At 46.5% G+C, this 24,592-nt stretch overlaps 1 protein-coding gene across 1 annotated transcript in view; it reads right to left on the bottom strand.

Moving 5' to 3' along the window:
• DUSP16 (dual specificity phosphatase 16) overlaps positions 1-24,592 on the bottom strand; it is a 90,116-nt gene that overhangs the window by 22,541 nt on the left and 42,983 nt on the right. Inside the window, exon 5 of the mRNA XM_068970133.1 lies at positions 6,704-6,867. Within this exon, the coding sequence (XP_068826234.1) occupies positions 6,704-6,867 (164 nt within the window). The remainder of the gene's footprint in view (positions 1-6,703; positions 6,868-24,592) is intronic.

Here is a 24,592-nt window from a genome sequence, read left to right as displayed (position 1 = left end):
ACTGGAGGACGCAGAGACCCTGCAGATGGGGAGGGCTGGCCATAAACAGCAAGAGGATTAACCCCTGCACGGCTCAAGAGACAGTTAGAATCCCTCCCTCACTTTCAACCTCAACTTTTTAGTATTTTTTTTAGCCACACCGAGTGCAGGATCTTAAGTTCTCTGATCAGGGATGGCGCCCGTGCACCCCTGCAGGGAAGCACAGAGTCTTAGCTGCTGGGCTGCCAGGGAAGTCCCTCACCCTCAATTCCGGTGTCCCTCTGTCACTCCTTTGCACTCACTTCGCAAGATCACAATAAGTCTGGATAAATCTGTCTCGCCCCTGAGACTGCATCTGCACTGGGCAGCTGGACGGGCCCAAGAGAAACACAGCCGTGCTGCCAAGGGGCCCCCTTGGGTCCCACGCATCGGCAGGCACCGTATTCCCTCAGTCTTCTCCTGGCCTCTTCTCTGGATGTCGTTCCACCCCTTGCCCTTTCTCTTCCAACTCTCCACACGCCCTCCCTCGCCCTCTCTCTCTGCTCGTGGATGATCTTGGTTCCTACTACTCTGAGATAATGGAAACCTCTAGAATCAAACTCTAATAAACTTCCTCTACCACCATCCCTTCTGCCAGCACACAGGTACCAGGCCCAGGAAACTGAGAGCACGGCTCAGCGCGGGACTGTTCATTATCCGAATGATCTCACTAACCTCCCTCAGCTTTAGTTTCCTTACCTGTAAAATAGAGCTGATGATGACTATTTTGTAAAGCTGTTGTGAGGATGAAGTGACTTATGCACAATATACAAGTCTCATTAAATGTTAGTTCCCTTACTTTCTCTTATTTTTTAAATTAAAAAAAATTTTTTTTGGCTGTACCACATGACATGCAGGATCTTGGTCCCCCAACCAGGGATCAAACCTGGGCCCCCTGCAGTGGAAGTATGGAGTCTTAACCACTGGACCACTAGGAAGTCCCACCTAATCTTATTTTTAAAACAGTTAGTGGGAATGTAAACTGGTGTAGCTACTATGGAAAACGGTATGGAGGTTCCTTAAAAAATTAAAAATAGAACTACCACGTGCTTAGTCGCTCAGTCATGTCTGATTCTTTTCAACCCTATGGACTGTAGCCCACCAGGCTCCTCTGTCTGTGGGATTCTCCAGACAAGAATACTGGAGTGGGTAGATATTCCTCCCAGAGGGGATTTTCCTGACACAGAGATCAACTCTGGGTCTCCTGCATTGCAGGTGGTTTTTTACCATCTGAGCCACCAGGGATGTCTAGAACTACCATGCTGCTGCTGCTGCTGCTGCTGCTGCTGCTAAGTCGCTTCAGTCATGTCCGACTCTGTGCGACCCCATAGATGGCAGCCCACCAGGCTCCTCCATCCCTGGGATTCTCCAGGCAAGAACACTGGAGTGGGTTGCCATTTCCTTCTCCAATGCATGAAAGTGAAAAGTGAAAGTGAAGTCGCTCAGTCGTGTCCGACTCTTAGCGACCCCATGGACTGCAGCCCACCAGGTTCCTCCGTCCATGGATTTTCTAGGCAAGAGTACTGGAGTGGGGTGCCACTGCCTTCTCCGCAATTCCACTTCTGGGTCTTTACCCGAAGGAAACAAAAATACTAACTCCAAAAGACACATGCAACCCTGTGTTCACTGCAGCACAATTCACAAAAGTCAAGACATGGAAACAGCCCAAATGGCCACTGACAGATGAAGGGATAAAGAAGACACGGTATTATTATACAGTGGAATATTATTCAGCCTTAAAACAGAAGGAAACCTTGCCAGCTGTGGCAGCACAGATGCACCTTGAGGGCTTCATGGTGAGTGAAGTAGGTCAGACAGAGAAACACAAATACACCATATGCTTTCACTACATGCAGAATCTAAAAAGCAAACAAATATCGAATTCATAAACACAAACAAGAGATTGGTGGCCACCAGAGGCGGTGGAGGGGAGGGTGAAAGGTGGTCAAAAGGTACAAACTTCCAGTTATAAATAAGTCATGGAGAAGTACTGTACAGTATACTGATATAGATAATAATACTGAATTATGTATTTGAAAGTGGTTAACAGAGTGAAGAAACGTGTAACAATATATGGTGGTGTATGTTAGCTAGATTTATTGTGATCATTTAGCAGCTTATACAAATATTTAATCATTATGTTGTATAGCTGAAACTAATATAATGTTATACGTCAGTTATATCTCAATAAAAAATAGTCTGTAAATCATAGGGTGTATGAATTATATCTCAATAAAGTTGTTGCCCACGCCTCGACCCCCAAAGCTTGTAATGTATATTTTTCACTAATTCAAACTGTCCCTCCTCCTAATTGGCCTTCACTAGGGAAATTATGGGCTTCCCTGTTTTCTCGCCTGTCAACGTAGGAGACGTGGGTTCGACCCCTGGGTGGGGGAGATCCCCTGGAGAAGGAAATGGCAACGCACTCCAGTGTTCTTGCCTGGGAAGTCCCAAGGACAAAGGAGCCTGGCAGGCTACAGTCCACAGGGTCACAAAAACAGCTGGACACGACTTAGTAACTAAACAACAAAGGGAAATTACACTGAATGTAGCAGGTTGGGTATTAAAAAAGAGTTCAGCTGTAAAGCAGCAAAGATGACCCCCTAATAATTTTTTTTTAAAGATTCTAGTTTCAAAACACAATTAAGAAAATGTTCAAAAATAATTTTTTGTGAGTCAAAAAAATCTTCATTTTACTACCATGGTTTACAGTCACTACTTTTTTCCCGTTTAAGTTTCTTTCTCTCAAACCGTGAAATAAACTTTCCCCAATAGTTGGACTAATTTCTAAACGTGGGCTCTGTGCTCTTGTGACATAGACTGTGGAGTATTGTATGGACTATAGATTTAATATATAGCTTAATCAAACTGCTCTATTTGGTCAAGTTTCCCATGTTCACTTAGGCTGAGGACAGAGGTCTCATTAAATCATGCAGGCACTGCAACTCTAAAGGGACTGTAATCTTTCTTTCTGAAGCCAACGGCATAAGTTTGTTTTCGCCACTCCTTTTGCCTTCAGCATTGACCTACTTCCTCCAGCAAGCCCTCCTCAACCAGCCATACCCACTGTATCTACCACCCACGCTAGACCTTGGTATACTCCACCCACTGGTGACAACAGAGTCCCCTATAAACCAGGAACTGTGCTCAGTGCCTGGCATAATGCCTTGTCACTGGAGCCTCACGTGAACACTAGGAGGAGGCAGAAGTCATTTCAGCTTGCCGGTGAAGAAGCAGATTCCGTCACCTGGCTCAGGTGCTCTGCCTGGTGGGGCCAACCAGCTGGGATGCAAATCCACCCCGTGCAAAGCCAGCCCTCACTCAAGCCCTAAGTCACCTGTCTCATGAATCACTGACTCATGAACAGGTCTTGTCTATCCAACCTGCACTCTACATGGCATTCTACACACAATGGACACAATAAACATTTTTACTGCCTGCTTTGACGACATGACCCTTTGTCTTCCTAGATCACAGAGAAACCTGAAAGCGGTATCTGGCTACACGGTACCAGGCTCCTGCCTAACTCTCAGATGGAAACACCAGGGGAAGCGGCAGCAGCCCTGGTGCTGGCAGCACAGGAGAGCCAGCTCTGCACACTGGAGACTGAAACGAGACGCTACCCAGGGACGCCCCTGCTGGGCCAGCGGCTAAGGCTCCAAGTGGGGGGCCCTGGGTTCAATCCCTGGTCAGGGAACTAGATCCTGCATGCTGCGACTAACGCCTGGTGCAGCCAAATAAACAAATAAATATTAACAACTTACGCTGCCCAAAGAAGGCTGGCAGCAGCCTGTTTAAAACAGGGAAAGAGGGGTAGAGTTGAGTTGGGTGAAGAAGTTGAACAGGTTCAGGCTCAAGAACAATGCGCAGTAGGTAACTCCATCACACATCCCGTGTGTAAGGGTGAAACAGAAGTCCACTTCGAATTTTAACTGATAAGGGAGGAGAAAGCATCAGGAACTTTTGTCTTGAACATTTTAACTACAGGACTCTGATTCCAAGCGCAGTCAGTCAGATAAGAACTGGGCAGCTGCAAACTGCTTTAGCACAACTGCCATTCCTGTTCGAACTCCAGTACAAAGACCAGAGAGGAGGAGAGTGTTGGAACAAAGCACACGTGTGAGGGGAAGGGTGTTCTCACTACCGATGCCTGCCTACGGCCTCCTACAGAAAAGCCAGGTCTCTGAGACAGAAGTGAAAATGGTCACACGCTCACAGCATGGGCCTGCAGGGTCTGAAGGGGAAGCTGGCTTGTGTGGCTCATCCACAGCAGGAGCAGCAGTGGCCACAGCACACACACGAGCTTTCCAAGACCCAGTAACGAAATACATAACGCGCCCGTAAGTTTTATATTGATCGCAGGTTGAAATAATACCCTTGATACAGGGTGATAAATGTTATTAAAACTGATTTCATGGGACTTCCCCGGTGGTCGCGTGGTTAAGACTCCGCGCTCTCAATGCAGGCGGATGGGTTCAACCCTGGTCGGGGGAACTGAGATCCTGCATGTCAAGTGGTGTGGTCATAAGATAAAAAGTAGATAGACATATTTTGAAAATTAGTTTCACCTTTTCTTTTTTTTTTTTTTACTTCTTAAAAAAAAGGCTATTGGAACATTTTGGATTATATGTGGGGCTTGCATTCTAATTCTCTGGGATGGTTCTGGTATAGACTATGCTTTAGAAAAAGCAGGGGAAACAAATTTCAATTAAATTCTATAGCCCATTAGAATCTCAGTCCTTTGTAAACAGCCTGTTATGGAGATTTCCATTTTGCAGGAGATGAGGATTTCTGGTGTTCTGTAAACATAGGACTCAGAGCCAGAGTAGACTAGGTTTGAGAAAGATCTCTGCCACTGACTATCTCTGAAGTCAATGACGTTCTACTCACAAAACTGTGGGTAAGCAAGTCATACAACTCAGGGCCAACCTGCCTCTAAATCCTATTATGAGGGTTAAATGCAGTAACATAAAGAGTATAGCACTTTATTTTCTTTTTTTTTGAGCCTAGCATTTTAAATGTTAAACACTATTATTCTCCTAAGAAAATTACTATGACATGCTTTTAAGATACTTAGGTGGCACTCTGTTAAAAATAAATAAATAAGACAACTAATAAAATTAGTGGTTTTGTGGTGTTTGTTCTCAAAGACTTCATCTTCTAAGACTGACTAAAAAGGCAACCCACTCCAGTATTCTTGCCTGGAGAATCCCATGGACAGAGAAGCCTGGTTGGCTACAGACCATGGGGCCGCAAAGAGTAGGACACAACTGAAGTGACTTAGCATGCACGCTGTGACATACTTTGCTTATTTCTCAAAGAGGACTAATAAGAATCACATGCTCAAAGACATCATGACCCCATCAGAAAGGCTCAGTGCAAGTATGCGTTATCAAATTTCAAATGCCTCATAGTAAGAGCAGATGTATTAACAATGATGTCCAGGCAAAATTTTGAAGATGCAGGGGTTTTAAGAGCAAAAAAAAAACAGTAGTGAAAAGAATGCCTCCTTCCTGCCCAATGATGGGATGTTTTTGCTTTCCACATGCTAAAGCAAGCCCTCCTAGAAGTTTATTTTTATAGCCAGTCCAATTCTTTCAGCTACTAAGGAGAAATTTATTTTCACATAAGAAAGCAGTGCTTGTAAATCATCAGCAGCTGAATTAAGATCTCTGAATGCTTTTTCAATTAGAGGTGGTGTAAATAAGACATTTAGGGCCTCCTGGTAGCTCAGTAGGTAAAGAATCTGCTTGCAATTAGGAGACCGAGGTTCAATCCCTGGGTTGGGAAGACCCCCTGGAGAAGGAAATGGCAACCCACTCCAGCATTCTTGCCTGGAAAAATCCCATGGACAGAGGAGCCTGGCGGGCTACAGTCCGCAAGACCCGCATAGGGTCGCAAGAGTCGGACACGACTTAGCGACTAAACCACCACCAAGTAAGAGGTTTAGAGACAGATCACTTTCCAGGCAATTAGGGGCCTGTGTTCTAGCAACACTGGCTAAGAGCATATAGACTGTGGGGACAGACAGACCTTAGTTTACTGCTGTTATGTGTGTACCGGTAAATACAACGGCCTCAGCCAATCAACACGGCTCCTCTGTTGGGCGCACCTGGCTCAGGACGGCCCACATCCTTTACATCCAGGATTCATGTTCTTCCCTCTTCTGTCTCCACCAAACTGCGTCAAGGAACCTCAGGCAGGGGATCCGCACTGCATCCTCTAAGCGCTGGTCCTCACCATCTTTTGACCCCCTTCCCCTGCCCCTCTGGAAGGGGGAAGTCATCATGAACCCTTCCTCAATCCAAGCCACTCTGAGCTCTTTTCCAGTTGATGCAGCGAATGCACACGTTTCTAAGTGTGAAATAATCCAGATGGCATTGGCCTTCCTGAGTGCTCCCAGCTACTGTAACAGAATATCTAAGAAAATGGGGCGAAACTTCTGAAAATCCCTGTCCTGTTGCAGCTCTCTTGGACCTGTAAGAACAGCACACCTGACAATGGCTTAGGTCTCCGACGGCAACCAGAACATCACAGCCGACAGCACGGGGGAGGAGGTAAGGCTGCCGGGCTGCTGGCTGGGGAGCTGCTTTGAGAACATTTGTATCTGAAAGGATGGCCCACCGGTGCCTCTCCAGCTGCTGTCAAGAAATCCTGCAATGAAGGATATTTTCAAAGCACCCACCTTGTTGAGGACATCTCGCTGGCAGCCAAGATAGAGATTGGGCAGAATTCGGGTTGGCCCGATGTTGGCAACAGGTAAGCAAGGCTGAGAGATGCAGGTGGGGACTAGGGTGGACTTTCCTTCACAGAGGCCAGGGAAACAGCGGGAGAACTCGGCAAACCCACCTAAGGATAGACATGGTAAAGTTATGCCGTGCACAGAGATGAAAATCAGCCTTCTGGTAACCAGTCAAATAAAGCTGTCTGAAAAGAAAAAGCAAATCCCACAAATGCAGGTGGATCCTGCCGTACACGGATCCCTGGCTACAGCTGTTTGCTCTGGGGTACAGGCCAGCAACAGCCCTGGCTTGCAGGGCCTCCAAAGGGGCCCAGGCCCTGAAAGTCCCCCGTCCTTTTCTGTGTAACTTAAAGAGGACGGAAAGTAAGCAGCAAATAACCAAGCAGAAGTAAAACGGGGATATAACAAATCCTCAACTGAGGCCAGGTGTTATTTCTTCAAAACACAGTTGATCAACTTAAGTTTCTTTCAGAATGAACTTTTAAAATCCTCCTACTATGTAAATATTTAATTTCAAAGATACCACATACACCCTCTACTCTTACAAATATTCTCCGTATCGAGGGTTTCATAATTACTCGCGATTCCGGGGTCTCCTGTTCCTTTGCTGGGCGCTCACTATAAACAAGGGCTGACAGACCCTAACTGCCCAGGGTACATACAGAGGCCTTGGGGGAAGATTCCTGGACTTGAAGGAATTCCGTTTTTTCTAGTCCTGTCCTTATAATGACCCATTCATGACCTTTATTAGGTCACAATCTTGCTACTGTTAATGACAAGAAACCCACTGGCTAAGGAGACACTCACCTTCTCTGGGAAAAGAAAAGATGAATAAGGTCTTCACTGGTTTTTCCAATCTAAATACTCTTTGCGATGCAAATCCAAACCCAGGAACTGAATACATTTTGATACATTTTCAGATAAATCCCTCCCTATCCAGCCCTCACTATGTACAAACTCAAAGAGACTCAGAATATGTGAATGTCTGTGTGTGTATATTTAAAAATTTTTTTATTTTGTACAGGAGTACAGCAGATTAACAATGTTGTGATAGTTTCAGGTAGCCAGCAAAGGCACTCAGCCATAGGTACACACGTATCTATTCTCCCCCAAACTCCCCTCCCATCCAGGCTGCCACATGACATTGAGCAGTGTGCCCTGTGCTATACAGTAGGTCCTTGTTGGTGATGCATCTTAAGTATAGCAGTGTGTACAGTTTTAATACTATTAAATTAAAAAACAATTCACTTGTTGAGAAGATAGAGCAGTCCCACTCTTACCTCTTTAAACAAGCCTTAAAAGGGACCTGCAAATCTCATTAAATATTTACCTCCATCTCCTTGAGCTGCATTCTACACACCTTTCCCTCTTCTGGATACATACAAAACACACCCTCATCAGCTGCACCAGTGCAGGGAGCTGACACCTGCACCTGCAGAAGGAGAAGTATCACCCTTTTTTATCCCCTGTGTTGTTCAGGGCAAGGGTCAGCAGGACCCTCTGGACACCCGTGTGCATCATCTGTGCTTACCGTGGCATGCACAGTGCAGCCAGCTGGATGGCAGCAAGTTAGTGCCAATAAGTTGCACTTGCCGAATGTAAGTGTCCATCCCGAGCCTCCAACCCAGGGGTCTGGACTGTTTTTAGCCATAAGCAGTTTGCTTGTAAAGCTCTTATGGGAACATGGGAGACAGAGTAGGAGGTTCCATTACAGAAACCCCACTTCCTTCGTGGAACCGACGGGGTCCTCAGGGTCTGCACCTGCTCAGAGTGAAGATTTCATGTCTTGCCCTTTCCAAACAGCCTTCCAGCCACACAAAACTCACTGTCAACTTACATGCTGTTCTCTCACCACCACCAGCCTATCCCACACAGTCTGTGTACACACACAGGGTATACAAACCACATACACACACACAAACAGCATACAAACCACACATACACACAGGGCATACAAACCACACAAGCACACACGACATACAAACCACACACAGGGCATACAAACCCCCCACACACACACAGGGCATACAAACCACACACACACACACACACACAGGGCATACGAACCACATACACACATGACCGAACATCAGAGGGAAGAAGAACACAGGCCGCTGTACTGAGTTCTCGTCCAGGCTTCACCATGTTCTGGTTGTCAGGTTTGCACAAGTAAATGACGCCCTCTGGCTGTTAGTTTGCCTGTTCCTAAACTGGGAGCAGTGATCAGACCCCCTCACAGAGCTGTCAGAGGATGGAGAGGATGGGGCCAGTCAGGATGCCTGAGAGCTTGTGCCTGCAGAGGAAGCGCCCCACGGCACAGGCATCAGACAGCCAGTTCCCAGCCTCGTCTGTGGCCTTCCCCCATCGCTAGTCTGCGGCTGTTCCTCAGCAGGATTCACCTGAAACAGAACGAAAGCAGCAGTGCTCCGAAGGCTGCATCTCCCAGAGTCGGCTCTGGAGCACTGACCTCCTGCAGGAAGCTGGCAGATGGGACACTGGGACCTGAAACACTACATGGCATTTCTCCCTAGGAGACTCACAGCTCACATATTAAAAGCTCTCTGAGGAGCCTAAAAACCTCTAAGGAAACTGGTTTACTTTCGTTTAATTCAAGGTTCCCAAACTTATTTGACCATGGAATTTCCCCTCCCATTTTCCTCCTAATATCTTTTAATAGCTGGTGGAACTCACAGGAAACATCAAGTTAAGGCCGTTGCAACTACTGAAATAGAGTAAATTGGAATTTCCACACTTAGAGTATAACCCACCAGCTATCTCAAAAAGGGATCAGTTAATACAGGCATTTCCTGGTAAGATGACAAAGAATCTGCTTGCAATGCTGGAGACCCAGGTTCCATCTCCAGGTCTGGAAGATCCCCTGGAAGAGAGAATGACTACCCACTCCAGTATTCCTGCCTGGAGAATCTCATGGACAGGGGAGCCTGGTGGGCTACAGTCCATAGGGTCGCAAAGAGTTGGACACAACTTGAGCAACTAACATGTCCACTTCTTTCCCTTTTAATACAGGCATATGTATATCCCTCTCATGATTCAGGATTTGTAATTTTGCTTCTATTTATGTTTTGTCCTTTTCAGTCTCTTAATGGCATAATACAATCATTTAAGGTGAGTTTTTTTCCCCTCAAGTAATTCTTGTAAAAACAAACATTAAAGAATCTCAACATTCTTGGCCTATCTTACGCTTGCTTACCCAACACAGTAACTGACAGCCGCAATTCTGATTACAATTTAATTGAATGGGTTTAAATTTTAACTTCCAGTAACTTTTGTGGTTCTGGTATTTCTCTAAGAAACTGCTGTCATATATTTTTTTTCCTATTCTGGCTCCAGAACAGTTCAGGGGATGGTCTCTCTCATTTAAATCCAACAAAACGGGAGTCTACGAAGTGTTCTCAGAAAACAGAAACTGGACCATCCAAGGAATTCCATTTTAAACTTATAAGTCATCATATTTACAAATAAGTCATCCTAGAGTTACTGACTATGTGACAAGCATTGCTCTAAGCACTTTATAAGTTTTGTTTGATCGTTACAACCCCTTGAAGGAGGTGCCTGGGTTATTCCCATTTCACAGATAAGGTAACTGAGGTTCAGAAAGGCACAGACTGATAACCAACAGGGCTGGGATGTGAACGCTGGCAGCCCAGCTTCAGACTGTACTCTCATTGGTTGCATTAGACCACATTTCTAAAATGCCATGGAATTAAGTGCCATGTTGCCTAGAAAGTGAGCAACATGTCTGCTGTCATCTCTGGGGTCCTGCCTCATTTCAGCCTCATTTCACTAGGCTGGAAATGGCCAAGGCCTCTCCCAAACAGACAGAAGAGCCGTGCTTCCCCCTAAGCCACATGGCTCAGAAGCGCTGATGAGGCAGAGAACAGAGAAGGCGGCCTGACCAGAGACGCAAGAGCTCTGTAAGCTCGAGGCGCAGGAGACCAGTAGCAAAACCGAGGATGGACTGGGGCTCGCGGCTGGCTCGCGGTCACAGTCTGTGAACCGGTAGAGACACAAGAACTCTGTAAGCTCGAGGCGCAGGAGACCAGTAGCAAAACCGAGGATGGACTGGGGGCTCGCGGCTGGCTCGCGGTCACAGTCTGTGAACCGGTGGTGAGGCTGTCCTGCGTCTTGGTAACTTTCAGCCCGTTCCCTCCAACAAACTACGTTCAGAGGGGATAGAGTCTCTAACAATGGTAGAGTGAGAGCGGCCAGCCTGGGCTGTTCCAAGTCCAGCTCTATCATTCATGCTATCCTAAATCACTTCTAACTTCAGTGGGTCTAAAATTAAAATGTGAGTGCGGCGCTAGAAAATTCTAATACAGAAAATAGAAAGAAAACAAACCACCATTTAGCATCAGAACAACCCCCCAGAGCCAAACAAAACAGGAATAACATGTGGTAAAACACATCATAAAGCAAACAGAACCCCCCCTTTTTTTAAACAAATTTTTACAACTAATCTCTAGCAGCACAAACCCAAACAGCCTTAAAATATTTAACAAATTTCATTGAAATCAGTGCTCAGTCTGGCTTGAAATGTCCCAAACCAGGACTCCTGGTCACTTCCACAGGAGTCTCCCTTGGCAAAGAGTGCATTTCCCCTGATCTTTATCTCTGACAATGTTCCACTCTGCTGACATCCGCCTTTATTGACAGTTTTTTCCATTCGCTGACCTTTCATTCATTGCTGGACTCCAGTGACCCTGGTTTCATTTCATTAATTAATCACAGATGAGACACCTCCTGATCTACCCAAACCCTCGAGAAACTATCTGTGGCTTCATCAGCAACTCAGTTTTGAAATATGTCTAAAATGTCCCTCTTCCTCTATTAACTAGATCCACACAAGGAGAACAGTACAATTCATCTACGTGAACTCTCTGTGACAAGGGGATGACAGACGCAGAGTAGAGAGAAGTCTCGGCCCTCGCTCCTGACTCTGGTCCCCGGATCCCAAGTTAGAGTCTATTACGCCAAAAAGGCACAGTGTCGGCTCAGGATCCCTTTGTTTACTGTGAGACCAGCACTGGAAAAGTGTCACGCTCTTGAAAACAGTTTTAAAATAATTTTTAAAGTTGTCAAAGGTTTGACTCAACTGTCCAATCTGGCCAAATTTCTCCCATCCCTGGATTTTATGCTGCTTATTGTCTAGGAATGGAGTAAACAGAAAGTCAGACACCCATATGTTCTTCCCTAAGACAGACCTGAATCTCGGAACGTTGCACCCACTAGGGCCTCTTGTGCTAGGAATGCTTGTTTTTAAAAGGAAGGAAGACACATATGCAGACACCCTGGCCTGTAGAGAAACGGAGGTAGGGAGACCAGCAGACAGACACACAGACAGCACTGGCCTCTACAGCTCTGGATAGATAGCCAAACAGATTGCAATGTTAAAAATCCATATTCTGTCTGTTGTCCACTACTTCACCAGGAGAATGCATGTTTATAAATAAAAACATACATATTACTTTGGAAAGAGAAAACATTTGGTACAGCTTAAAGGCATTCGTGATTTGCATGTTACTTTCTACTCGCTCAGCCAAGAAAACGCTTCTTAAGAACACCTCCTTCATAATTCCAGCCATAAATATAATTTTCTATAAGAGCCAATGTTAACCACCATCCCATTTTCATAGGGAGAAAAACTGCCAAGTAAAAGGAAATATACATAAAGAAACACCACTAAACAATTCTAATTGGTCATCTTTCTCTTCCTTCTGACCCTGGCAGTTATAAATCACAGCGGTGTTTCTTAAAAGTATATTTCCATAATCAACAAAAGTAGCACTGTACTACAGATGAGTGATGTTAATTTTCAGATTCAAGTTCTAAAAATGCATCCCTATCCTTGAAGTCAAACCAGAGATAAACATCAACTCCATGATTCTGAAGACATTTCACTGCAGGAAGAAATAGAAGGCTGCCCACTTATGTTTCAGTTCAAACAGGCAGCAGATCTAAGAGCTTTATCAGCTGTGTGTGCACTAAGTCACTTCAGTCGTGTCCGACTCCTTAAGACCCCGTGGACTATTGCCCACCAGGCTCCTCTGTCCATGAGCTTCTCCAGGCAAGAATGCTGGAGTGGGTTGCCATGCCCTCCTGCAAGGGATCTTCCTGACCCAGAGATTGAACCTGTATCTCCTGCAGCTCCTGCACGGCAGGCAGATTCTTAACCCTCTGACAGCTACCCAAACTGCGAAGTGGGATTCAAGGCAACCCCTTCCCACACTGGGGATGAAGTCCATGGCTATGTACAGAAATCTGTTTACACAAAACTCCACTTCATGAAACACATTATTCTAAAAAGTCACATGCAAATTTAAGTTCCACTCACTGTAAATCATTTTCACAGTTTACATAGTCTCGTAGGTTTTCAATATAGTTTTCATGTAGTTCAATCCTTTTGCAAAACAAAGTTCCCTTTTCTGTGGCATAAATATGACCCATTCATCTACTTATTCTGGAATGTATGTGAAGGACTGAAATGGAGTATTCCTGTGTCTGTACACAACAGCTCTTTCCATACTGAAAGTAAAATCTGGGCTTTGCTACTGCGCAAAGGAGACAATCCTAATATCAAACACTGAAATGTTGAGATGTGTATCTTGGAAGTACTGGGTTGGCCAAAACGTTTGTTCAGGCTTTTCTGTACACTGTCATGGAAAAACCCAAATGACGTTTTTGGCCGACCCAGCATGTTAACTGCTCTTAAGAATAATTACTTTGCACTTTTAGTCTGAAGTGCCTGCTTCAGCCAACTTTATTCTTTAACCATTTAAAAATATTCAAGGATGGTCACAATTCTCCTGGGGTCTGCAGACCGTATATATGGAGAGTTGAAACTAGTTACATAAAATGAAAAGAAGAAGAAACGCAATGTAATTACATATCTGCAAAGAAAGCAAGCAAAAATATGTAACTGTGGGAATACCCTGGTGGTCCAGTAGTTAGGACTCCAGGCTTCCATTGGAGGGGGCATGGATTTGATCCCTGGTCAGGGAACTAAGCTGTATGGGCGAAAAAAAAAAAAAAGTAACTGTACTTTTCCAGTGTTTTCCAGTGCACAAAGGTTGGTGTAGGGAAACCCAGCCACACAGGAGGGCTGAGAGCCTGGCACACTTTTCTTAGCAGCAACTATGTCCTACCTAGTTAACTGTCTGCTGAGCAGCACAGAAGAGAAAAAAAAATCCAAATGATGTGGAGCATTTATTTTAAACTCTTATTCCACCCTTCCATTCCCTCGAGAGGAAGGGGGCAGACATGCATTTCTGTGAAGACCTTCCCTCCAGGAAGCCTGAGAAGAAGCCTCCATCTCATGAAACCTGCCCCATAAATGACACTTCCAAGCTCCCTCTGTATGAAGTCACCAATCACCCGGCACGGCGGGGATGGGACATTCCAGCTAAGTTTTGGATTAACATCGTTATCCAACACAATAAATGACTTAAAATTTTGCAAAATACTAGCATTAAAAAAAATCACTAAATACTAAAAGAATGTAACTTATCAGAGTTCTTATGACTCATAATTTCTAAAATTTGCATTCCTTAAGATAGTGTTATCTAGATCGATTCAACTGGCAAAATCCTGAAGTGTTGTTTAGTAAAAGAGTTCTCAGAAGATGTTGACTGACTTTTTTTTTAACTCTTTTATTGATGTTTTTAAAGTTATTATTTATTTATTTTTTGGCCATGCAGAGCAGCATGTGGCATCTTAGTTCCCAGACCAGGGCTTGAATCTGCACCCTCTGTATTGGAAGCACAGAGTCTTAATCACTGGACCACCAGGGAAGTCCCTGGGCTTTCACATTGGTGATACGTAACAATGCCCAGAGACTCTTTCTCTTAAAACACACACACACAGAGCTAGGCAGGACTCTTAATAAATCCCTTCACACAAAGATTGTTCTGAAGAGCACAGCCAGAACAACCAATCAAAAGGAATTATGGCCAGAACCCACCCGAGGGAAGGCAGTGAGCACTGTAAGCAGGAGAGAGGGTCAAAGCGGCCACCCGCTGGGTCCTCCAGTGACTTGAAGACACACAGCCCAGCGAATAGCTGCTGGGGGCTTCCTGAGGAGGCAGGATGTAGAAGGCCTCTGAGGTGGTTCAGGAGATCACCTTTGCTCTTGTGGTGGTGGTTTAGTTACTCAGTTGTGTCTGACTCTGCGAACCCATGGACTATAGCCTGCCAGGCTCCTGTCCCTGGGATTCTCCAGGCCAGAATACCGGAGTGGGTTGCTATTTCCTTCTCCAGGGGATTTTCTCAACCCAGGGATCGAATCCGGGTCTCCTGCATTGCAGACGGATTCCTTACCGAATGGGCCACGCTGTAGTTCACCTGGAAGTCAAGACTTCCAAGGCTGCATTTGGGAACTTGAGGTCCCAAATTCCAATCTAACATTTTCAACCCTCTTTTGGGCATTTGCACTTGAAAGACTTACTGACATTTTAAAAATAAATTCCAAGGCAATATCTCGTTCTCTTTCACTCTCTATCCCTGTACCTGTTGGCCCCGTTCTCCTAGTTGCCTTAGCAGCATCCTCCTGGCATGGCAACACTCGAATTTGCCTTTGCGACGTCTGTCTGTCTGTCCCTGCCTCATCATCTCCCCTACCACACCCCTGCCCGTGAGCTCTGAGCTGCATCATTGGATAAATTCAGGAACAGCTCTCTTTGATCCACCTGTCCTTTCCCCAACTGGCTTCCACTCTGTTGCCCGATTAAGCTCCTAAAATAGTTCTGATGTAACCTGTGCTCCCAAATGCCCAGAGAATGCAACCCAAAATTCCTGGTTAGCCACTCAAGCCCCTTCATCATCTGACCCCGCTCTACTGTCCACCTTCACTGTCCCTGCTCCACCCACCACATCCCAGGTCCACTCGTCTTCCTCCTGTTTCCCCAGCACACCTGTGTGGTCTCATCGCCAGCCTCTGGCCATTCAGTCCTTATGAACCAGAGGCTGGCACGGATCACAGCTCTTCTCCAGCTGCACATGCCACGGTTCTCTTACGTGACCAAGAGAACATACACTTTACCTTCTTATCACCCACACTGACTCACCACCAAAGCAAGCTTCATGATACAATCCTCTCTTACCATGGAGCTGCTCTCTAGTTTCAATTCTAGTACTCTGTTGCATTCTTAAAATTCTGCTGTATTAAAAAACAACAACAACAATCTTCCCTGATCAGTGTATCTAAATATGCTCTTGCCAACTTAGAACTTCTTTAAAGTACACAGCCACAGCACTACCCTGACAAGCCGGTGGTTAGAGCCCCACGCTTCCACCTCAGGGAGCACGGGTTCCATCCCTGATCGGGGATCTGGGATCCCACAAGCCGTGCAGTGTGACCAAAAATACATACTCGTTGTTTGTTGTTGTTTAGTCGCTCAGTCATATCCGACTCCTTCGCGATCCCATGGACTACAGCCCACCAGGCTCCTCTATCCATGGGATTCTCCAGGCAAAAATATTGGAGTGGGTTGCCATGCCCTCCTCCAGGGAATTCCTGACCTAAGGACTGAACTCGCTCTTCTGCTTGACAGGCAGATTTTTTACCGCTGGGAAGCATATACACACACATATATATGAACGTATACACAGCCATCACAGAGCAGTATTTCCCACTGACCCGGTCACTGTGAATTCTCATTCCGTGTTTGTGGTGCCCTCCTATCTCTCCAGCTATAACACGCTGCGAACTCTGTGTAAGAATTGTGTCTCACACTTGTTTGCAATCATCTCCGGATTTCGCACAATGCTTAGCATATAACTGAATGTTTACTGAATCCTTTCTTGTTACAATGAATAGCTGTTGATGGACATAAATCTTGTGTATGCTTGGTGTTCAAAAGGATTTCCTGATTCCACTCAGCACTGAGAGCTCTGTGGGCCTGGATGGGAGCCAGAACCTCTTCCTACTCCTCCTCTGAGGCCCCAGAGGACCCTCAGGGTGAGTGAGGCAGCTGAGAGCAAGCAGAACATTTCTCTGATGTCAAAAAAAAAAGAAAGGAGGGAGACCTGGTAAATGCTGCCTGCGTCATCCAGAATCCCCAGTGAGTCCTCAGGTGCTTCTGTCGTGTCTAGGGAACTTCCCTCAAGAGACAGGCTCAGGCCTTCAGACCCCGTGACCTCCAGGGCTCAGGGGACCAGGGGCAACAGCCCTCAGGAGACAAGCTGGACCAACGACAGACTGACCCCGGCTGAGGACGAAGTGGTTGCTGTCTGTGCCCAGGGTGACCAACAGCGGGCAGGGCTTCCTGAGACCCCTCACCCCCATCAGGAGACAATGCTCTGAGTCAAGGGGAAAAGGGAACAGGAGTCTGGTCTCCAGAGAAGGGCTCCTCGGAGCCCAAATGGCCTTTCCTCCGTGAAGCTCAGGCTTCTAACCCACACCCACCCTGAGCAGCCCTCCCGTGCACCCACTTTGCTGTGTCCGCTCTAGCAGCCGTCCTCCTCTGGGGCCAAGTGCGCCGCCTCCCCACGGATGTGGTGGAGCATCGGGGAAGGAAGGGGCCCCCAACCGTCAGCCAGACACCACCAGAGGCCACTGGCATCTGCACTTGGTTGAGAGATGGACTTGGGGCTGGGTTGATGGGACCCTGGTGATCATGCCAGGGGCTGTCTCTGGAATGGACACTTTAGCGGGACAAACTTCAGCCAATCAATCAGATGAGCAATTAGCTGACTATGGTGCGTGGCCAGAGGAGTGTGTGTGACAGAGGACACACACCTCTGTCTGGGAACCAGGGGAGGTTGGAGGGCTGCCGTGAGTCAAGTGGGAGATTGACCCAGATATGAGGGAAAGGGGCGCACATCAGGGCAGAGAGGGGCGCCTCAGGGCTGCAGGGCTAGGGCACTCGAGACCCAAAGAGCTAAAATACACACACAGAGCAACCTGAGGACGGACAAGGGCCTGAGACGAAGGTGCGAAGGCAGGCAGAAGCTGTCACTGCAGGGCTCCGGAGTCAGGGAAAGATTATGGAATTTACCCCCAAAGTGCTGGTGTGTATTAAGCCAGGGGGTGATAAAATCAGGGTTACATTAAAAATATAAAACAGGCGTAACGCTGGTGAGAGAGTGAGTAATGGGGTGGGGGGAGAGTGTGGACAGGGTGTGTGAGCAGCGAGGAAGCCCCTGGGCAGGTGTGGAGGGGTAGTGTTGGCTGGAGTTGGTAGCAGAAGTACTGAGCAAAGAGGCCAGAAGAAAGCTCTGGTGGCCGAGAGGTAACGGGTGTCACCGAGTCTCCAAGGCATCCCAGGCCACCCCAGCCTGACCGTATTTCCGCTCAATTCCCCTTCCTCTCCGTCACAAAAAGTCTATTCTGTCTCCTCCCTACTCTTAAAATCAATGTTCACTCTTAACATCTGTAATCACGTTTCCCTTCCTTTCAGTTAGTCTACCGAGGTCCCTCCCCCCCTCCCCCAAATCTTACTCATCTTTCAAGGTCTGATCAAAATTCCACCCTGTCACCAACTCTTCCCCAAGCCCGGCAGGCGACACCCAGTCACGCCCTTCACCAGCTGGCACACTGTCAACCGCACCTCTGTTTCATCCACTTCGACTGTGGGACTCCAAATTAACTCTGCGTTCTTAGGTGCGGGGGTGAGAGGTGTGCTTTCCCAGCACCCCGTCCCCCAGGCGCAGCCCAGGGCCCACACAAGGAAGCCCTTGGACACTGAGAGGCTGGCTGAATGGATAGGACACAAATGACATGATCGGGTCAGGGAAAGACTGATGTCACCGTTGTCACCCACGGGGCCTCTGGGTGACTTGTGCAAGGTGTCCCGGTGAAGAACCATCTCTAGCATGGTCTGCAGTCCAGCTGTTGAACAGAAGCAGCCCCGGGCATGACATCTGAGGTCCGGGTCACTTAGGGAGTGACACAGCTGTCTTGTTACTGTACCGGCAGGTAGCAACTGGAGACAAGGGGCTCTAGTCTGGATAATCGCATGCAAACTGAGAAACGGAGCCAGCAAATAGACGGCAACCAGGGCGAAACGGAACCGAGTTTTAGTCTGTTTTCAGTGGCTCTTGGTCACCGCAGCTTTTTAAACGTGAGAAGAGGCAATTCCTGACTTACTGCGGTACTTTGACTAGACCCCATTAACACCAATCTGTTTCACCAGCTACTGCAGGATCGAAAATGCAATGATTGAAGACTTCCCCTCCCTAGACACGGGGACAGAAGAAACGCCCCGTGGGATAAGACAACAGACGGTGGCACCAGCAAGTGTGAAAGTGGGAGGGTCAGCTCCTGCCCTGCTTCCACGTGGAAGGACGGTGACCGGTGCCACCGAACCAAAGCAGCACATTTCTCCCATCAAAGTCCTAACCAGGCCTGACCCTGCTTAGCTTCCCAAATCAGATGAGACCGGACACGTTCAGGGTGGAATGGGAGTAGAAAGCTGCACATTTTGTACACAGAACTGCTGAGTCTAGATCCCCGTTAAACTGGAAGTGAGTGAAGAGTCAAGCACATTTTTATTCGCTCCCAGCTCTAACCACACTAGCAACTCTGAATCAGAACAAAGAAATGCATATTTGGCCTTTAGCAGACATTCATCGAAGACCTTAGCTGTGTTCAGAGACGAAATGTTTCTAAAAACCCTTAGCACCACACTGGACACTGATCCCCCTGGTGGGTATCTTCTATCGTTACCCAGAGTCATAATTCAGCTCAGAACAGAATAGACTTTTATTAGATGATTCCCCAACTGAAAAAGATTAATGCTTAAAAATGTTATATACAGTGCATTTTTATATGTTGCTTCTTTCATACAATGTGAAGTAAGAATATGACTCTGAAGTCCACAAAGAAGCTGAGAGAGGGCTACCATGAAAAGAAAGCACAGACTTGACCTGAAGTGGGCACCCCTGATTCTCAGTCCAGCCTCAAGGAATTCCAGAAGACTGGGCACAGAGCTTGGGGAGAGCTGGAGAGAGTCATTAGTAGTGTTAGTCGCTCAGTTGTGTCTGACTCTTGCAAACCAATGGACTGTAGCCCACCAGGCTCCTCTGTCCATGGCAGTCTCCAGGCAAGAATACTGGAGTGGGCTGCCATTCCCTTCTCCAGGGGGTCTTCCTGACTTAGGGATCGAACTCGTATCTCCTGCATTGGCAGGCAGATTCTTTACTTCTAGCACCACCTGAGAAGCCCAGGGAGAGTCATTCCTCATTTATAAATGAAAGGGCTGAGATCTGTGATTCAGCTCCAGGGTTTTTTTGCCTCAAGACTATGCTGTGCCTCATCACAGGACAGAAATGCGGGCTGCATGGACCTCTGCTCAATGTTATGGGGCAGCATAGATGGGAGGGGGTTTAGGGGAGAGTGGGTGTGTGTGTGTGTGTGTGTGTGTGTGTGTGTGTCTCTCAGTTGTGTCTGACTCTTTGCCACCCCATGGACTATTCAGGCTCCTCTGTCCATGGAATTCTCCAGGCAAGAGCACTGGAGTGGGTTCCCATTCCCTTCTCCATTGGGGAAGAATGGATGCATGTATATGTATGGCTGAGTCCCTTCACTGTTCACCTGAAACTACCACAACATTGTTAATCAGTTATACCCTAATACAAAAATTCAAAGTTTAAAGTTTGGGGGGAGGGGGGGAGAAATGAGTGCTGGAGAATGAACCAACTGCTGTGGGTCCCTTTTGCTTTCACCCAGAGTTACAAGAGCAAAGAAAGAGAAGGAAATAACAGAAGAGCATTTTTATCTGTAGGTTGATCTTTATTTCTAGTAAATTAACCCATTTATTCTCTATTATGTTAGCATACACAAAAATGTCCAAATTTAGAGGCTTTTCTTTTTTTTTCCTAATATATTTATTTTTAATCTGGCACCCTTAGAAATATAATAGACAAAGGCAAGTAGAATTAAGTAATATGATGAATAATTAAACGCCAAGAAACAAGATTAGCTTTTAGAGAGTTTCCTGGAAGTGAACAAGACCAAAAAAGTTGATCAATAAGTCAATATTGGCAACTGTTTATACCCATCAATGATGAGGGAGAACTTTCCAAAGGGATCCAAGTTCATTCTTTTTGGCTAAGATGAGGCTACAACTCACAGTAAAATGCTTTAATCCTCTGAGGGGTGAAACAATGCTATGGTTTAATCTGGCTTGGTTACTGGAAGACTTTGTAGTTTAGTCACTAAGTTGTGTCCGACTCTTCTGCGACCTCATGGGCTGTAGCCAGCCAGGCTCCTCTGTCCATGGATTTCCCAGGCATGAGTACTGGAGTAGATTGCCATTTCCTTCTCCAGAGGATCTTCCCAACCCAGGGATTGAACCCATGTCTCCTGCATTGGCAGGTGGATTCTTTACCACCAAGCCACCAGGGAAGCCCACTGGGAAACTTGTGGTTTGGTTTAGTCACTAAGTCGTGTCCGACTCTTGCGACCCCATGGACTGTAGCCCACCAGGCTCCTCTGTCCATGGGATTTTCCAGGCAAGAATACTGGAGTAGATTGCCATTTCCTTCTCCAGAGGATCTTCCCAACCTAGGGATCGAACCCAGGTCTCCTGCACTGCAGGCAGATTCTTTACCGACTGAGCTATGAACTTACTAGTGGCTAAATAATGAATTGACTTCATATAAACATTTGCTTCAACCAGCCTCAATTCATATGGATTCGAGGCCATGCCTCCTCCTGTGAGTGGCATTAGGTTTTCTAGAGCTGTCAGTTCCTTGCCACAGTTCAGTATTTCAGTACTGCTCAATTGTACCAGGGTTTTTATTAGATCTTAAAGCCATGCTGAAATCTACTTAAACAATGGAAACATTTTTGTATTAGATACCTTTCCCGTAACAGCTGTGTATTTCTTAAAAGACTTATTTATTAATTATTATTTTGCTGCACTGAGTCTCTGTTGCTGCACGAGGGCTTTCTCTAATTGCAGACAGTTGTGGTGTGCGGGCTTCTCGTTGCTGTGGCTTCTTTTGTTGTGGAGCACGGGCTCCAGGCTGCGCAGACTTCGGTAGCTGATGCACGTGGGCTCTAGAGAACAGGCTCAATAGTTGTGGTGTGTGGGTTTAGCTGCTCTGTGGCAAACGGGATCTTCCCGGATAAGGGATCAAACCTGTGTCCCCTGTGTTGGCAGGAGGATTCTTAACTACTGGACTGCCAGAGAAACTATATTTTTGCTTTACCTGAATGAAGACAACTTGCCTATCATTTATTTCAAAATACTTCAAGTTCTTGCTACACTTTCCAATTAGTTTCATCATTGTTTAATGTGATGACTTATTCTAAACTAATGAGTCGTATGAAATACAAACAGTCTAAACCTACCTGTGAGCTGTGAGCTAATTTATATATCAGATATTTATTGAAAACTGAAAAAGTGCTTGGCCTTGTGGGGAACACAAGATGAACGAGGACAACGTCCTTAGTTTGAAAAAGAGAAACCGGTAGGGGAGTTAGGAAAAAGAGAATCCAGTAAGGGAGTTAGGCTAACAAATGGAAAAGACACGTGACAACACAGGTTTAAATGAGATTTTAAGAAAATAATCAAAGATGTGCATGTGGTGGATGTCTATCAAATATTAATCACTCGGTTTAGAGTACTGGCTGGGCTTAAAAGGAGGGAAAGTTGATCAGGCCAGGGTCAAGGTCCCTGGCCAAGCAGGCCCACAGATGTCGTCAATACAGGCTGAGTTCACTGCAGAATCAGGTCAAAGTTTCAGGATTGGAAAGTCTTACTGATAATTGGCTGTTAAAGTGGCTTAACAGAACCCCTTTCCCTGGCAGAGAAGCTAAAGTATACCAAGCTAGCCCATCCCAGGGCCGGACCTGCCGTTCCATACGGAAAAATTAAGCCCAGAGCCCCAGTACTGCTTCCACTGTCAGGAAGACCTCACTGTTAATGTCCATGTAACTAGGTCCCACAGGTAAGTCTGGGTCTCCTCTTGCTTGAGGGAAAGAGCTTGTTAAGATGCTTCTTCTACCAGCTCCTTGGGGAGGTCCTCTAGTTCCCTTTCTCCAGAGTCATGACTCTCTGAGTAAGGTGGCCCCAAAAAGGAGAATGGAGCAATTGTGAATGGCCACAATTCCTCTCCTCATATATAATGACTATAAAAAGCCATTTCACGTGTCTGATACTTTCTTTCTGAACAATCTCAGAATAGCTGAAAGCTCTAACGTGATGGAGAGATTACTGCAAGAAGCCACTTTGTCTTTCCATTATCAAATCCCCATGGAGCCAACAAGCATACCTAACTGCTGAAAGCATCAAGGGGCAGTTTGTAGTGAAAACTGTCTCCAGCGACCCTGTCATTTCCCGCAGCACCTGTGGGGCGCTAGTGTGCTTGTCAGTTATTTCCCTCCCAAACAAAATTATTGAAGAAACACGTGTCGATGTGTCCTTCTACCCCATATCCCTGGGATGTCCTCTGACCATCTGGACCTTGGCAAAAAAAAAAAAAAAGAGCCAAGAACTGACAGCCCTGCCTTCCCCACCAGTCTTCCACTAACTACATTCTTCTGTCTACTCTGAGGAACAGATGCACTAACCAAGAAAATGTCCAACTGGCCAGAGGCCTTTGGATGGCTGGGGAGGCCTTTAATCATCCAGAACCCTCTCTGAGGTGTCCTAAGAAATCCGGCCGCTCAGACACTCCCAGAAAAGGCCATTCAGTCCTTGAAACCACCTTTGAAGCTAAGAGAAATACCAGATTCTGGGGTGTGGATGGTGACACGGAGATACACATGTGTGGTTCCTGGAGCTGCCTCAGTGAGCCTCCGTTTAGGCCTAGGACACATCCCTGTGCAAAGGGGAGACGCTGAGGGCTCTGACCCAGCACTGGCCCACGGGTCCCTAGGGCTGTTCTAGATGATCAGAATGAGTCCTTTTACTTCCTTGCTTTCCAACGAATGCCCCTCCCAAAGCTGGTAAGAGTGTGGCTCATAAGAACCTTCCAGGTAACAAGGGCATATTCCTGGAGAAGGGGGAGGAAGCTACTTGAGTAACTAAAACTCGACATGAGCTCATTCCTCCGGGAGCATCTGCCCAGCCAAGTTGTCAGGTCAGAGGCCCGCAGGGAAAAACATCTGAAACAAGAGCCAGGTGGGATAATCACTTTCCAGGTGTGCCCTGTTTAAGAAAAACCTTGGTACTGATGATATGATTCCAAGGTAAAGTCCCACATAGTGGCCCCAGGAAGCATGAATTGCAGTCCTAAACTCAGCAACTGAGGTCAGTGGAACTCTAGTAACAGTAAGAAGGCTGAGTGCTGAAGAACTGATGCTTTCCAAATGTGGTGCTAGAGAAGACTCTTGAGAGTCCCTTGGACAGAAAGGAGATCAAACCAGTCAATCCTAAAGGAAATCAACCCTGAATAGTCACTGGAAGGACTGATGCTTAAGCTGAAGCTCCAATAATTTGGCCACTTGATGTGAAGAGCTGACTCACTGGAAAAAACCCTGATGCTGGGAAAAACTGAAGGCAGGAGGAGAAGGGGACAACAGAGGATGAGATGGTTGGATGGCGTCACTGACTCAATAGACATGAGTCTGCAGAAACTGTGGGAGATAGTGAAGGACCCAGCAGCCTGCTGTGCTGCGGTTCATGGGGGTTGCAGAGTCGGACAAGACTTAGTGACTGAACAACAAGTAACAATTGTCAGATTTAACACAATTACACTCCCAGTAAAAGAGTGTGCCTACCATTCATAGTGCTGTGAATTCTCCATTACAGAGTTCTGAGAGCTACATTCTGAGACACGCTGGCCTCACTGAAGGAAAGAATCACAGCATAGAGGAAACACGTGCCAACACATGACCTGAAAGTGACAGGTAAACTACGCTTATTC

Source organism: Capricornis sumatraensis, chromosome 4, assembly GCF_032405125.1.
Source record: "Capricornis sumatraensis isolate serow.1 chromosome 4, serow.2, whole genome shotgun sequence".
Classification (NCBI taxonomy): domain Eukaryota; kingdom Metazoa; phylum Chordata; class Mammalia; order Artiodactyla; family Bovidae; genus Capricornis; species Capricornis sumatraensis.
This window is presented reverse-complemented; position numbering and strand designations above follow the sequence as displayed.